Raw genomic sequence first — 16,739 nt, 5'->3', positions numbered from 1 at the left:
GTGTGTGTGTGTGTGTGTGTGTGTGTGAGTGTAAGCATCACAGCCTGTGTGTGGGTTTGTGTGTCTCCAGAGTGATTTCAGTTCGTTTCACTCCCAGCCATGGCGGTGTGACTTTTAATCAGGAGTTCAACTTTAGATTAATCACACTAATTAACCTGACAAAGGGATGGAGGTGGTGGTAAGAGGGTGGAAGCGCTGTGACTGATGTGAAGCGGGGAGAAAAGTAAGCTGGAGGAAGAAATAAAAGCAGGATGAAAGAACCTGACAGAACACTGAAGAACAAGCTACTGATTTTATAAGCTTTAAATTACTACGCTTATAAAGTCAAACTGGTTTCTTTGTCCGAGTAAAGGCTCCATTTGGATACGTTTTTATATATAGTATTAACTAACAGTACTAATCAACACAGACATGTGATAAAGAAACAGTCCTGTGAAGTACTAAATGCACTGTATGATTCAATCACTTTCTTTCACAAATTTCTATATGAGTTTTCTCAGATCGTCTTGTGATTTGTTCAGATGCAAGTTTGTAAAGTTGTGCTTCTATGTTGTTTTTAGAGAAGGGGCTTTCTCTTGGCAAACCCTTCCAAACAAGCTATACTTGTTCAGTCTGTTTCTACTTGCGGTGTGATTAACTTTAAAGGCCTCAATTAACATGTTAAATGTTAGAGTCTGAGATGTAGCTCTTGGGTTTTGGCACATATTCACCTCGCCAGGGCATTTATTCCTGGGAAGACTGACAATTGTTTTGAATGTCTGTTAGTTCTTCTTCACTGTGGAGGACTTTAAATTGTTTGAGAATGGTCTCTTTACCATCCCAGATTGAAGGGCACCAACAAATGTACAACTAAGAGCATTGTTGATGATATTTTCCTCCTTGGCAATGTGCTGCCAAGACTTCTGTTTTAAAAGAATTGTTCACAATGGTTAATGATCAGTTAATCAAGTGGATTTGATTAGCAACACCTCGCTGCTACTTATCATCTTAGTTCCTGTGGAAGCAGTAAGGGTGTACTTAGTTTCATACAAGATCTCTACCTTTCTTTTTCACACGACTGTTAACAAGAAAGACTTAAAATATTAATGAGCAGCATAATGAGTCGAACTGTAGGATAAACAAATGTAAAAATTTATTTAGCAGTACTATCTTGGGTTTGGAATGATATACAGTGTTGTGTGCCATACAGTAATAACAGAACCACAAGCAAATCCTCTGAGTAGAATATTAAAACAATACTTATTATTAATGCCAGAAAAATGTGTCTTCAGTTCAAAGAAGTAAGAGAAATGTTTGTAATCCTTTAGACAGCCTTCTGTCAAACTTGGTGCATGCACAAAATAAATGAAATCTTTCCCCATCACTCTCTTGTCTCTTTTTCATCCTTTTCTGTAGCTCCAATGGTAAATCAGTGTCGTGGGCACAGACAGAGCGCAGCAGTTCACGTGGGAACCACCTGTGGCAGCGTCTGTCATTCCACATCAAGAAGAAAGAGAACAATCAGACTGCTGTTATTAAGCCTTTCTCCAAAACCCCTGAGGAACATTACTGCAGTGGGGCTGACCTGCCACCACATGTCCCTCTGCCCTCACTCCCGTCCATGGCCTCTCTCCCCACTCATCCTGACAATGTCACCGACAAGACCCTGTATGAGCTCTCAGAAGCAGAGGAGCGCTACTCGATCACATACCGGCCACAGACGCCTTCACCGATCAGCACAGTCAGCCAGAGAATAGGAGCGAGTTCGGGAGAGGAGCCTCAGATGGGCAGTATTCCAAAGTATCCGAGCAGCATCTGCAGCGCCGGCAGCGGCAGCAGTTGCGGTCCTCCCAGCAGCGGCTCTATTGTTACAGGGAGTGACGGTAGATTGGTTATTGTGGACGATCGCCCAGGGGAGCCCCAGAGTTCACTGATGGATCAGATCAGCTGTGTGGTTAACCGCTTCACTGCCAACATAACGGAGCTCAACAGTATGATGCTCTCGTCCTCCCCATCACACTCACACATGCAGAAACACACACCTCCATCTCCTCATCCCGCCGACCCCTATCTGTTACCCCGTGAACTCCAGATGCCCCCGACCCTCACCACCTACGCTGATGTCCAGCCGCTTCCTCCTGTTGAATCAAGCTTTGGAGGCCGGGGTGGCTGTCCCATTCACTCTATGCCTCATTCACCTTACCCCCTGCCACCCCCTCACTCCCAGGCCTCCCAGGCCTCCCCGTCCCGCTCCCCCATGCGAGGGGGTCGGCTCACCTGCCTCACCGACTCCCCTCTGAGGAGGGCAGAGTTGGAGGAGGAGCTAATGGCTTTGACTCCTCCGTCACCCTTCCGTGACTCTCTGGCTTCCAGCAGTGGCTCACCTGTCTCTGAGACAGGTCTTTGTCTCCCTCCAGTCCCGTCCCACCCTCCCCCCTCACCCCCTTCGCCCAGATACACCAGACTGACACTCAGAAACTACAGCCAGAGTTCATCCTCACTGTGAGGCAGAGATGAATCACAGAAATGAAGAAAAGCACTCAAAAACAACACAGCTTGTAAACAGAAGAGATAATGGGTAGACAAATCCATTTGCCCGACAAATGTAGGACAAGTTTGGTGAAGACACCAAACTGTGTTTGTGTTTACATGTTTGCAGTGAGTTGCGAGTCTAAGAAACTTGCCCATGTTGTATTTTCTTGCCGTTTCTCACGAATGTGGATGGAAAACTGCAAAATTGGCCACTATAACTTTGAAGTGTTTTGGCACCAGTAAGGCCAGGGATCATTTGTGAGGGTCTGAGGCTACTCATCATTGAAGTTAGGGTAGTGGCCTTAAGGTAACTTGGCTATCAACTAATTAGAGACTGTGGATGTGTGTGTGTGTGTGTGTGTCTGTGCGTGTGTGCGGGGTAATGTGAGTGTATTTTTACTGTATCTTAGTTAATCAGATGTGATGGCAACATGACAGCAAACAGTATTGATGAATAAAGACTCCTTCAGCCTATAAGAATCGTCAGAGGCTATCAAGGGCACATACATTGGCTCGTAGGCACATTTACACAGGTGCACATTGACAAACACAACTGTGGGCACACTGATACAAATACAATGTAAGGGAAACACTGTAAATATGTATGAGGTTACAGATTTTTCTTTGATTATTAAATCCAACACGCTTCTGACAAAGTGCATTGCATCAACAGTGTTAACATATACAGGCACTATGTTAAGAACCACCTTTTCATTTATTCAGCTTCCCAATCTAAGCTATTTATGTCCCTGGTCCCTTTCTGTCTCACGGCTTTCTTTTATCCTGCGATCATTTCAGTATTTTCTACTCTTCCAATGAGTTTTCTTCAGAAGTTTGAATGTATGTTTTCTACATGACTCCTGAAGCTGTTGGGACCAAACCTTTTGTAGCTTTCTGTGTGTGACTTGAGAAAGAGGACGACAGAGGGACTGAAAAGACCAGGCCTTGTTTTACCATAAACATCTTAGTCATTAAATGAGATTCAGGTGGATCATTGGCAGACGTCTGATCTCAAAGCTGAATGTTGATGTGTGACATTTAACACTGCATTTTGCGAGGCTTAGCTGGATCCCAGTCATGACATTTTCTCTATACAATATGTCAGCAAGACACAGTCGTCCTGTTTCATCACAGACAGTGCTCTGAATGCGTTTAATTGAAATCACGGCAATCTATAATGTCAGTGGGTGCAAATTGATAGATTCAAGCTGGGGAGCGTCCTCCTCAGCCACTATGAGGTCCATCTGTTGCTCAGGTGCTATGATTTTTATTTTATTTTTTAAACAAAGGTGGCAGAACAACCAAAGATGTTCACAAAAATTGAGCATTAGGTAGATTTTTTTAAATGTTAGGTTTACTTAATACACTGCTGCCACATTACTGTTAGTCTCACAAGACCATACTGGTTGACTGTTGATGATGACTGACATCCAGTATAGCCAAATAAAAATGTCAGTGATGCAGATCCAGGAAAACACAGACTTGAAAATTACCCAGACCTCAAGTAGTATTGACTTAAAGGAATACTTCCTTATTGTGGAAAATTGGCTGCGGTTACAAGAGCAGGCAATCGATACCACTCTCATGCTTTATCTGTCAGGTAAATGTAGGAAGTCTCTGTTAGTTGCCTGGCAACCGTGTGGTGATGACAATACTTCAGGAAGTCATGGTTAAATAGAAGCAAGATGCAAATGATCCCCTACGAAATAGCAATGTGTTTTTGAGATTTGACATTTTAATTATTGAATTAAGACCAAGACAATAAGGCTAGTTGTTTCTTTACCGCCTGTAGCTTCATGCCGTCAGTATTCTCACTTCAGTAAGAATTTAAGTCCATCGGTTTAGTCTTTAGAGTCTGGCTTCATGCCATATATCCTAGACTGAGGAAAATGTGAGTGAACTCAAAGTGTTTGGCAACGGTAGTTCATATATTTGTAGGAGATTAGATTTGGCTTTTTAAGATTTTGGGTATGCCTTTAAATAGAGTGTTCTTATATATGTGCCAACGCCTGTACCTGGAGGAAAAATGTGCCACTGAATATATTTACTAAGATGCTTTTGAGAAACAAGGCCTTGGCTTTGTTTCAGCTCCTTCAACCGAGAAAATCAGTTGTTGCAAAGCAAAGCAAAAAACACAAATACAAAAAAAAATTAAAACCAGGAGGTTTTCATACACAACACGAGCAGTTTTTTAAATACATTTTATCTTCATGTGGCGTGTATACAGTGTGCACATACCATTAAAGCGATTACTAATTGGACCGTTGATAAACACAACACACCAAAAATCAGTGCTGCATTGTTGTCCATCATGATAGTCCACAGTCTGGTTCCTCCTTTTTGAGTTTACTTACGAATTTGTGCTCTACAGTAGCCAGCAAGAACAAACTCAGACAAAATGACTCTGTAAATACTAAGGGCATGCAATGACAGTTCTGTTTTGTTTCAGATGAAAGTACGTTTATTTACATATCAGCAAATGTTAAAAAAGAAAAAGAAAAAAGATCTTTTTGAGCTATCTTATAACATACAGTACCAATATGTGTTACGACTACAGAAACTGTGTTACTACTCTGAATGTGTGAGTGACCATTCCTATTCAGATGTCTTGTATACATACAATATAATAATATTAATATGACTATTGTGCCAAAGGGGTTAGGAAGGGTCTAGCTTACTCAGTTGTGGGTAAATACGTGGTTTCTTAAAAAAAGATTTAAATGTAAAACTATTTATATTGTTTTGGATATTTTCTATATAAATACTCCACATTTTCCAGTGTAAAAGCAATATTATCCATCTGTACACAAGGTGCACATGTTAAATCAAATCAAAACACTGTTTTCTGGTTCTTTTTCATCATTCTTTACTCTGTGGAGGACAATTGAACCAGGAGGAGGGTGGAGAGATTAGTTGAAAATTTTCTTTGCATTTTGTAATCTATATTGAATGAAATTAGGACATTTGTTGATTTCAAATAATCAACAAATGGGGGATAATTTCCTATTTTTGCAGTGTTACTTACTCAGTTTAGAGTACAGTTTGTTTAAGACATGGCTGCAGATTTAAATCGGTAAGGACATTAACTGTTGGTGCCATCATTTGTTGTACTTTTTTGCTGCTTTTTGTGTGGGGTGAACAGGTTTATTAAGTCATAAACCTGATGTCGTGTCTCCTTAGTGGTATGCATCCAAGTCAAAACAAGAAAATATTTTTTTCTTTGGTTCCCAAATGGAAAAATACACACATGCACACAACAACAATCTCAGATTATTGCTCAGAGGTTTTTGTATATGAGAAAGAATAAATCATCTAAGATCTTCTGAATATAACGTCAGACAAAATTCGCCCCTCTTCTTCTGAAACTGCTGCATCACTACTGCTACAACTACTCATTTAATTTTAATAATCTGTGTCCTGACCTGTTGTTAAAAATTAACCTGCCCTATTGTTGAGCTATTATTTGGGAGGAGCCCATTAATATGCCGTATAATGCGGCGATAGAGTAACACGGAGCTTGCTTCAGCACTTCAACTGCGTGTTATCCACCCCCCTTGAAAAAGGCATAAGAGCTACCCCTGCAGAAAAGACAGGATCAGTGCTTGCATCAGTTGCTATCTTATTCTCTTTAAGTTCTGTGACATCACCTTAAATCTACAGACGTAGGTTTTAAGAGTATGTTGTAATTATTACACAGTAGGAAAAGTTAGCATCATGGGATTTTTTTTCCAGGTGAAATTGGGGAACTCTAACCAGACCCGATCCTGCCTCCTGAATCCCAAACATGATGGCTCACAATAATCTAGCATGAACTCCGTTAATGATTGTTCTCTTGATAATGGTGATGACCATGTTCAGCAAAATCTTGATTTCCTGTTGATGTCCCCGCAAAATGTGTCGACTAAGTCTGATAAATGCACTTTATAGAATTGGACTGATAATCCCTGCGCTTAAAAATATCTTTTAATCCAGATGCGGTCAGCTGCCGATCAAAATGACACACAGTCATTTTTCATACCTTTTGGATGAAAATATAAAATCAGTCGACCTGTTATCAGGACGATTCCTGTTGCTTCTCAACCCATATATGCTGATTTAGAGCCAGATATAAATATATATAATAATCTCCTGCGATGCTTATTTTCCTCTGTTGATCATAATGTGAGGAAAGCCTCAATTTTAAACGTTTGCTACTCTACTGAATTGCTACTGAACAGAATAAGGTTTTCACTCTGAGGTCCAGGAGTGGTGCATTTAAGCTGACCCTCACCACTGACTCTTGCAGAGGGAGGCATGAGAAAAAGCATTATTTCTCCATTAGGGATGAGTTTGACTGGGAGTGCTGTGTGGCGGAGCAGCCTCTCTCACTGCCTTGCTAGCAATTTTATTTAATTTGGTAACAGGGGGAAAAAAATGAGTAATGTTTACTATGTAAACACCACACAGACTTTTGGTTGTGTACTCTGACAGGGCATGTCCAGAGAGGTTTGCTTTGTCACTATAGTACTTATATTGTATCGTGATGACCACCAGTCTGAGTGCAGTTTAGTGGATGTTATAAATAATTTAACTCTTAAAAGTGTTGGTGAAATCTTTCGAGGCAGAGAGCAACGAAGCCCTCTTCTCTTTTTCTCACAAGCAGTTATATAGTTATAAGTAGTTCTATCTGCTCTTTATTTTAGCTTTCTTATTGGAAGTCAGAGATAGAAATTGATACTGATTATTTCAAGATAATTCTCAGGCCTGCAGTAGTGTTGCAAAAAAGAAACATTCCTCAATATGACTGAATGATCGACCAACTGAGTTGAAAGCTAGATTGCATTTTCAGGATAAAATAACAGCATTTAGACTCTAAACTGTGCTGTACAAAACATTACAAGATGAATATCAGCATCCTGAATGTTGGCTTTTTGGAAGCGTTTCATGAAACTACTTTTGCTGCAATCGGCTTACTGAAAACCGAAGCGCTGAAGGTGGTAAATTAGATGTCTTAAAAATCAGTGACTGTATTTTTGTATGTTTGTCTGAAGCTGCTGGTCTCATGTTGCTTTTGTTTGTTTGTCTTTTTTTGTTTTTTTTTACTGGAGGATGTGCATTTTGATATTTTGGTATTTAGGTAGTCAGTGTGGTAATGTTGTTCCGAGTATAGAGGAATAATTCATACTAAGAGGTTAGGTTGTAATATTATACTGATAAGAAATGAAAGAGAAGTTTGAGTATTTATTTATGTGGCTTAAAGATTTGTAAGGAAGTGAAATACATTTTTAACCAGGTCAGTGTTGTTTTTAGAGCATTAACGTTTCACATACAGAGCAGGAGGCTGCGGAATTTATGAAATATACTTCTTTACACCCAGAGAATTAAACCAAGCTCTGAACAGCACACCATGTGACGGTGACTTCCTCTGTAATTATTGTGTTTTTTATATTCCTCATTTGTGTCAATCTAAGCTTGGATCACCGCAGTGGACATGAAAACACAAGTAAAATCCTTGTTAATGCCCCTGCTTCAAATTCTGATGAGGTTCTATTTGCAGTAGAGTGTGTGACACTAGAGCGTTCGTGACATAAATAGGATGAATGTTGCCTACAGAAGTGACGTTTACATTTTTACTGCTCACTTGAGATAGTTGAGGCGTTGGTGTCTGATTGCTGACTGATCTGTTGTAGTGACTTTTTACAAGCTTGTAAGCCAGTATAAACATTTTGTGTTTTTCTGGAACACTGAGTCTGATATTCTGAGCAAGAAAAATACATTTCATTTATTGACAAAGGAAGCTCATCTGCATATAGATGAAGGGCCTGTGTTCATCATCATCCAGTCTCTTTACATCCCAGATTTATCAAAATCGTTATTCAGCCAAGCTCATTGGAGCAGTCTACTTTAAGCTTCATTTTGATAAAGAAAGATGATGGGTTATTATAAATCTAATTAAACAGAAGGAGCCGATTTATCTGTACTGAGTATGTAGAACCAAATATATTTTTTCTATATATACTGAGAGGTTTTTAGGTACTCAAGACAAAAACATAGCTACTAAAATTAAGATTTATGATGGATGTAAATGAGTTTTCTTATTTATTAACAATATATGAAGGAAAAGTTCAGCTTCAGTTGCAATGTAACCCCAGGTTCCTCACAGCACTATTCATTCGAGCTTCTCCACTCAGTGCCAACTTTTTCTCATTGTATTTTTTTGAATGGGTGGACAAACACTGAGAAAAATCTGACTGAACCACAGTTAAATCTGTTATTGGAAAAAAACAGCAAGAAAAGTTTTCATAAGCTGTGTACCTGTGCCAATATCTTGATATGATAACAGTGGATCAAACTGATCATTTCCTAATGGAAAATGGCAGTGTTTATCCTCCCATGTGGATTCGATTGTTAGTGGAAAACTTTTAAGTGTGACTTTATTTTTGCTGTTTTGTTTTCATTTAACTCGTGATGTTAAGAACTCTAGAATGTAATTCAATGCTATGTATGTAATGAAAGATGGTTTTATCTTTGGATGGTTGACTATCATTATTATTATTTTCATTCAGTTGTGTAAAGTGTCAAATATAAGAATATGTGGTTCAGGCTGTTTGGAAAATACAGTTTGTTTCTCAGTGGCTTTGTTGTGGGTTAGCGAGAAGTGATGTGAGGAGTTTGTTCGTGTCTGCTTACGGCAGATTTTATTACTCAATTAGTTTTAGCCCAGCCTCAGACGCAACAAACACAAAGGTCTGTGGGACTGGATTCCACACTTGTTTGTTGCTGACACTGGAGCTTTGTTCATAGGCTTTTTAAAGGATCCCAGAAGACCTGGAACAGATTTAGCCAAAGCGGAGTTTTTCTCATCTCCCAATTAATTCATCTTTATGTCTTCTTCCAATCGGGCTCACGATTACTCTCATGAAGGCCTTTCTCTGGGCTGATCTTTCACCACTGGGGAATAGGAAAAAAAGAACAAGGAGAGTGGGAGTGTTAATCAGTTGTTTCTTGTTTTTTTTTTTTGTTTTTTTAAATAAAACAAAAGATTTTTCGTTAAAGGGTATAGCAAAAAACAAACAAACAATAAGGGAGGTCTTTTTCTTTTTTTTTTTAAGAATAGCCAGGGGGAGAGAGGCTTCAAATTGACATCCAGTGTGGATGAATTTTGTTGTTGTTTTTGAGCAATAAAAAGCACAGTTAACATTGTATGATCGAATCATTAGCCAGTAAGTTCCATTTCAAAACCGCTTAAATTTGGCACAAATCTGGACACACCTCCTCAGAAATATGTTCACATTATAGGTGATCTGTGTTTTAAGAGCGCATGCATCGTCCTATGCCTCCAATTTTTCACTGCCGTTTTGCTCTGCTTACTTTTTTTTTCTCCTTGGTGCCATAAGTGGGAAAAGCTGATGAACAAAGATGAGTTGACAGGCAGGAAGTGCAGATGCATTAAAGGGATCACCGAACAATCACAAGCATTGAAGCCTGTGCTTCCGGGAAGCAACGTGAGCTCTAGCAGTTAGGTCAACACAAGGCAGCTGTAAACTCGCTGCACATCGACATACCAGAAAAATATCTCTTTACTTTTGTAACTGCGTCGGGTGATGATGGAACGTACAAATTCACGTTTTTGTTGTGCATATCTCCTCTCGGCAGAAACACTGTGCTGCCACAGTACTTTGGCATTAACTGGTCGATTTTTAAAAGTCACCAGTTTGACTCACTGTAGTCAAACGCCCACCAGCTGGGCACCAAGAGACAGCCTGAGTAGCCAGTTCAACATGGAAAAAATGCACAGAGCAGTATTTAACTTGCACATATGGGTCACATATGGTTTGTTTGGTTTTTTCACTGGGCTATAACACATGTATTTTGGTACCTTTCAGAAAATGTGACCACCATGCAGCAGTGCTGTGGAGTCCAAGAGGAGAAGGGTTGTGTGGTTTGTGTGGGGGGGAAAAAATGACAAAAAAAGTCTTTCTTTTTATGCCATTGATAATCATTGTGTAAGTGTACTACAAAGTACCTTTGAATCAATATTGAAATTGTTATTAAAAAATATGACTGACTTCCTTGTATCTTGACATTTTTTTACATATATTATTTTGGATTTACAGTTTGTACATATAATATGAAAAAAAATAGTTGTGCATTAAGTGAAATAATTACTTTTAATTAAAGGGGTCACTGCAAGATAAATAGTGAAAAGTCAGCAGGCCTGTTTTTGAATATAAAGTAATATACCAACAAATAGTTTTTTGTGTCTAGAAGGTTTGCACCGGCATGGTGCCTGTATGTTATGAGTGTGCATGTTGTTTCCAGGTGCTTTGGCTTCCTCCCGCAGTCCAAAGACATGCATGCTGGGCTAATTTAAGATTCTAAATTGGCCGTAGGTGTTGACGTGGACACAAATGGATGTTTAATCATATCGTTTATAGACTTACAATACTCACAGCAGTTTCATCGATTTTACAGGATTTGTTGTGAATGTGCAAAGTAATGAAATAAAAAGTAATGAATGAAATAAATGAATGATCTGATCAAATGGATAAAAGGACAGCAATAACCTCAGGTTTAATCTTCTTTAATATGAAAGGTGCACTAAAACTGAATCTCAGCATCCAGCAACTATTATGGAGCAAATCTATGACAAATAGAAACATATTAATATTATTATGATTAAAAGCAGAATGATGCAATATCAGTAGGTATTCTGACTTTGTTAAGCACATCAAATATCAGTCGTGACATAGTCAACAAACATTAAATAAAGGTCTTTGTTTTGTTGTTTAGTCACTGATTATTTACTCACGCTTGGCTGCCAACTTAGTTTTTAGGCAGCAGCAGTCCCAAGTCTAATGCAGTCTTACATAAACGTCCCTAATGAGTTCCTCTCGGTGAGGTTGTAGTTTTTAAATCTGGGGAAAATAGAGCACCGGTATTGGATCATTGCATCCCAACTTGTAAAATGACTATCATTCTGTCTGCTCATTGCACTGCAGTCAAAGTATTAGGTAAATAATAAATATCATAACAATAAAACAGAAGAAGTAAGGATCCGTCTTAGCTTAAGTAGAGAAATTATTTGTTATAGTGCACATCTGAGTTGGACAACCAGAGTTTTTACCAGTCTGCATTAATGTGCCTGAACAGTTTGTGAGACTGGCATTCATTTTGAACCCAAACAGTGGAACCTGCTAGACAGCACCTTGACAGCTTCTGTGATATTTGCTTCCCCTTCCATATCCTTCAGTGTCACATAGCAGCCAGGATGGCTAAGTGACACAGTGCAGCTATGAATCAGCCTCCAAAAACATTTTATTCATTTAACCGAAGGCATGCAGGTCAAGGCAATGAAATTACCCTGCCATCTTTCATTCTTTCTCAAAATCTCCTCCAGATCTGCCCAGTTTTGTCCTCTGTATTTCCTTCTGTCACTCTTCTTCACTCTCCTTTTCTTTCCTTCTCTCTTGGCCTCTTAGCGTGGAAATTGTCTGTCTCCAAAATGAAATTTCCAAATTGCTGCAAATGGCTTGCTATTTGTGTAAATGGATGGGATGAAAAAGCAATAATAATAATACAAATACAACGGCCAAAATACAAAAAAATGGGCAAATGAAAATGCCCAAAAAAATAGATTATGGCTTGTTTTACAATGGAGGCAGTTTAGGCTGAGGCATGTGCGTAGTATGACAGCAAACACATTTGTGTGCTCCGCTCAGTCAAAGATGCTTTTAAAAAACTATCATGAACATTTCCTTCTATAAGCTGCTTGAGATGCTCTTATATGTGTTTACAATAATTACAAGTAATAAGTAAATAAAAGAATAAGTAATAAAAAATGAAATTTGAAATTATAGTAGACATACAGATGCAAAAACAGGATGCTGTCATGCCCATGAGAGCCTGTATTATTTTCTATATTACTATATTTTAGCTGCTCTCCTATTCACAGGGAGTCTCCACAGTGGATGGCTGTGGGGGTTCCCGATGGGATTTGTGTCTCCTCCAGGTCTCGACCAGGGGATCTTTCACGAGTTAGGGGAATGTGTAAACCACTACACGACACCATTATTAATAATATAGTGTTAATAAACTTGGAGTAGGGCAGCACGGTGGCACGGTGGTTAGCACTGTTGCCGCACAGCAAGAAGGTCCTGAGTTCAATTCCACCATCAGGCCGGGGTCTTTCTGTGTGGAGTTTGCATGTTCTCCCCGTGTTTGCGTGGGTTCTCTCCGGGTACTCTGGCTTCCTCCCACCGTCCAAAGACATGCAGCTTGTGGGGATAGGTGAATTGGATAATCTAAAATTGCCACTAGGTGTGAATGTGAGTGCGAATGGTTGTCTGTCCCTGTGTGTTGGCCCTGCGACAGACTGGCGACCTGTCCAGGGTGTACCCCGCCTATCGCCCTATGACAGCTGGGATAGGCTCCAGCGCCCCCCGTGACCCTGAAAAGGAAAGCGGAAGCGAATGGATGGAAACTTGGAGTACAGTAAGTGCATTAGTTTGGGCATGACATTAAAAGCAAAATAAATAAATAAATTTTAGTAAAGCAGCAAAACCTAAATTGACTGTAATCAGTGTTCTTAGTATATTTGATTTGGAGAGACAAGGATAACATTAGAAACAAGAAACAAAGCTACACTGAAACTGAAGTAAACCTTTGTAATGTGGAAATCTAGTGTAGTGTATTAATCTTTGAGTGCCGCATAATATTTTATTGAAAAAAAAATCATGTTTTAAAAACTCAAAGAAACAAAGAAAGTGTTTATGTCCCCAATGAAAACAAACTAAAGCTTTTCCATAATTCATGCGACCATGACCTTTGACCTATGACCTTGAAGCGTTATATACCAAAACTGTGTATTTTATTATCTTAAGATAAGATAAGATAAGATAAGATAACCTTTATTAGTCCCACACGTGGGAAATTTGTTTTGTCACAGCAGGAAGTGGACAGTGCAAAAGTTATGAGGCAAAAATTAGAATACAATAAGAATAAATACAGTACACAACTGTACAGAATAGAATAAAATAAAATACTATATACAGTAGAATAAAATAAAATAAATATACAATAAGATAAAAATAGAATACAAATACAAATACTATATACAACTGAGTTTTTACCCATATGATTGGAGCAGAATTAGCTGAAAGCTTTGGCTTCTTAAGTTGTAAAAAAAACTTGAGATTTTAAGATCCATTCATGCCGTGTGTGATTTTGTGAAACTTTATTTTGATGTCATATTGAAAAATAAAAACCATGTTGTACAGCTCTTGAAAAAATTTTCAAGGCCAACTTTGATCTTGAGAGTTAACAGTGACAGTCAAACTCAGATACTGTCACAAAAAACTGTCAACACTAGACTGCTGACAAACAGACAGACAGGCAGGAGGAAAAGCGGAACATCTCTAAGAAGCTTCATGGATGTGGTGTAGGAGGACATGCAGATGGGTGGCGTGACTGAGGAGGACGCTAGTGATAGTGTGAGATAGAGGCAGATGATCTGCTGTTGGAACCCCTAAAAGCAATAAGCCAAAAGCAGAAGAAGTAGTGACATTTTGTGGTTTCAGCTTCATGATTTCATGTGGTCCCCACATGAAATCTATATGGGCAGGGTGTCATGATAGCGTGTTCCTGTGTGTGCTTGTACATACAGACATTTGCTAAGCATATGCATGTGTGGGCATGGACATATGCACTAGGAAGGTGGTAACCTGCTTTTGTGTGTAGGTGTGGTAACTGATTGTCAAGCCACTCCACAGGACTTGCAATCTAAATGCAAAGAACTTAACATTAACACCACCAGGCCTAAAAAGCTAATCCCACTCAGTGATGGGAGAGGCTCCACCCACACCTCCAAGTTAATGAAATGCTTTTCTTGCATCCTTTTTGTGACTCTGTATCAACGCACAAAAGCAGCTCTAAGCTTCTGCTAGACGCTATTAGACACAATATAAATAGTAAAACCCTCTTAGCTGATCAAATTATCATCAAGCTCCCATCAAGTGGAACTAAAACAGCGGTAACACAAGCAACATTAGTAGCCTAATAGCGTTCAAACAACATGTTAATATATAAATTAGGGAAACTCTATTTAGATGTCAAGGTACTTAACAGCTTCAGAAATGACTTAACCATTCTCAACTGAGAACTGGAGCAAACATTACATTTCAGAGTGTATATTTGCATAAATTTAGTATCAACTTTTACAGTAAATTTAAAAAAAAAGTAGGTCTGTGAGAAACGGTGCAGGGAATGTGATGAAAGGTTCAGCTCGACGCATGCATAGGCTCACGCATACTGCATACCTGTTAATACACACACACTTGCATGTGAGGCAGATTTCAAATAAACTAAATTATTGTTTATTAACTCTATTTTTTATGATATTCTGTAGTCAAAAAGAAAATCAGGAAATACACTGGAATTTTTTTTTTTAAATGAACACACACAAGCACGAAGCATGTAGAGCAGCAGCCAGGGGACGAGAGCGTGAGAGCAACATACAGAGACCGTGAAGGCATGGCAAAAGAAGAAAAAACATGATCGAGGGAGCGAGGAAACCAAGCGAGCAGAGAACAAATTTGTGGGTGCCAATAAAGCAGAATTCTAAGTCACTTGAGTTTTAATTTCCTGCCAGGGGAAGCGAGAACAATATCAAGATTGAAACACGACTTTCAATGAGTCACTCTCAGAGGCAGCTCAGTGGGATCAGGCTGTTAACATTCGAAACATCATCCCTCCGTCTCTCTTCTTCCTGCTCCTCCATTTGCGTTATTGCATAGGCGCACATGCACACAAACACACTGGTATGCACCATCGCACATGGGCCCATAAATGTGATAGCGTACACATGAGCCCTCAGTAACACGCACAAACACACTCACACACAAACACAGTGCAATGGCACTAATGAGAGTGCATGACTAATACCTCTTCAGTCCTTTCTTCAGATGAGTGCTTATTATGGTCTGTCAAGGAGATGAATCAGTTTATGTCACGGTTACTATGGTGATCAAAGCCTCCAGCACTTCCCTTAAGTGCCTGCTAGCTAAAATAAGCTATTTTAACCCCTTTAACTACAGGCCTATCAGTGTACAGTGACACCCACACACAAACATATAAATAGGCGAGCTGACTCTCTGACCTCTCTGGAGACAAGTGAAAACCCCCCTGAGGGACTGTTTGAAACACACAACAGGCAAACAAGAACTAAAAAAAAAACGACTCAAATTAAGGCAAAAATAAAAGATAAACATGATTTTATGACATAAATTAACCAAAAAAGGGTGACTTTCTGGAGCAATGCATTTTTTATTAGGATCACCTCAGAGATCAAACTGTCATTAGATGTTTTTAAACCTTACCAACTTTACTGCGAGTATGTGCAGCCATAAAATGTAAATGCGTTGAGCAGACTTGACAATCCTATAAAATGTACCCAATCTGCATTTTTAATGGCAGGCACTTTTTTCAGAATCACAATGTGGTTAACTCATTCTCTAACAGCACTTCTGAGATAACAGATAATAACTAGTTTTATCAGTGCTTTCTGCTCATTTTATGTTTTGCTAGGCCTTTATTTAGTTCTTTGAGTTCCTCACTTTCTGGGATTCACAGATTGGATCTCGCTGTAGCTTTCAGAGTTATTATATTTTTTTATAAACTTTCTTTCTTGTATTTGTTGACAGGTGTTTGTGTTTAGGTTAAGATTGGTCTCCTCTGCTTATTTAATGTTTTACTTTGTGAGTTTGTTTTCAGTTGTATCTTCTTTCAGATTTACTTCCCGTTGGTCTAGCTTTGATTCCCTTACTATGTTCACTTGTTGTTTATTGTGTCAACTGTGTCTTGTTTAGCTGTTTGTTCAGTCCCTCCACCAGTGTGTATAAACAGTCCTGTCAATCCCTTTGTTCGGTGCTGTATATCCAAAGCTATGCCTTCTCTGTATTTTTGGTTTCATGCTCCTTGTGCATTTTAGAGTCTCTGCCTTTTTGTTTATGTGTGCTCACATGAATTCAAAGAGTTTGGACTTTGTGTTTATGCCAGATAATCAGCAATAAAAGCATGTACCTCTTCCTTTTATATCATCAAAAGCAAAGGGTCACAGATGAGTTATATTATATGGCAGAAAAGACCATTTTTTGTGTTCCATTACAATAAATATTTCTTTTTTAAACAACTCTTTTTGGGGGAGGTGAAGGGTTAATCAGTAATGTTTATGATTAAATCACCAGAAAGAT

General features: G+C 39.0%; 1 protein-coding gene across 2 annotated transcripts in view; it reads left to right on the top strand.

Annotated features, from left to right (window-relative positions):
* The window catches only part of grm5b (glutamate receptor, metabotropic 5b), a 92,702-nt gene extending 83,201 nt beyond the window's left edge, over positions 1-9,501 (top strand). For both annotated transcript variants that reach the window (XM_026191512.1, XM_026191513.1), the window contains exon 18: positions 1,396-9,501. In XM_026191512.1, the coding sequence (XP_026047297.1) occupies positions 1,396-2,485 (1,090 nt within the window). In that variant the 3' untranslated portion in view covers positions 2,486-9,501. The remainder of the gene's footprint in view (positions 1-1,395) is intronic.
* Positions 9,502-16,739: the final 7,238 nt, after the last annotated feature.

The sequence above is a fragment of the Astatotilapia calliptera genome, chromosome 14 (genome assembly GCF_900246225.1).
Source record: "Astatotilapia calliptera chromosome 14, fAstCal1.2, whole genome shotgun sequence".
Lineage (NCBI taxonomy): Eukaryota > Metazoa > Chordata > Actinopteri > Cichliformes > Cichlidae > Astatotilapia > Astatotilapia calliptera.
This window is presented reverse-complemented; position numbering and strand designations above follow the sequence as displayed.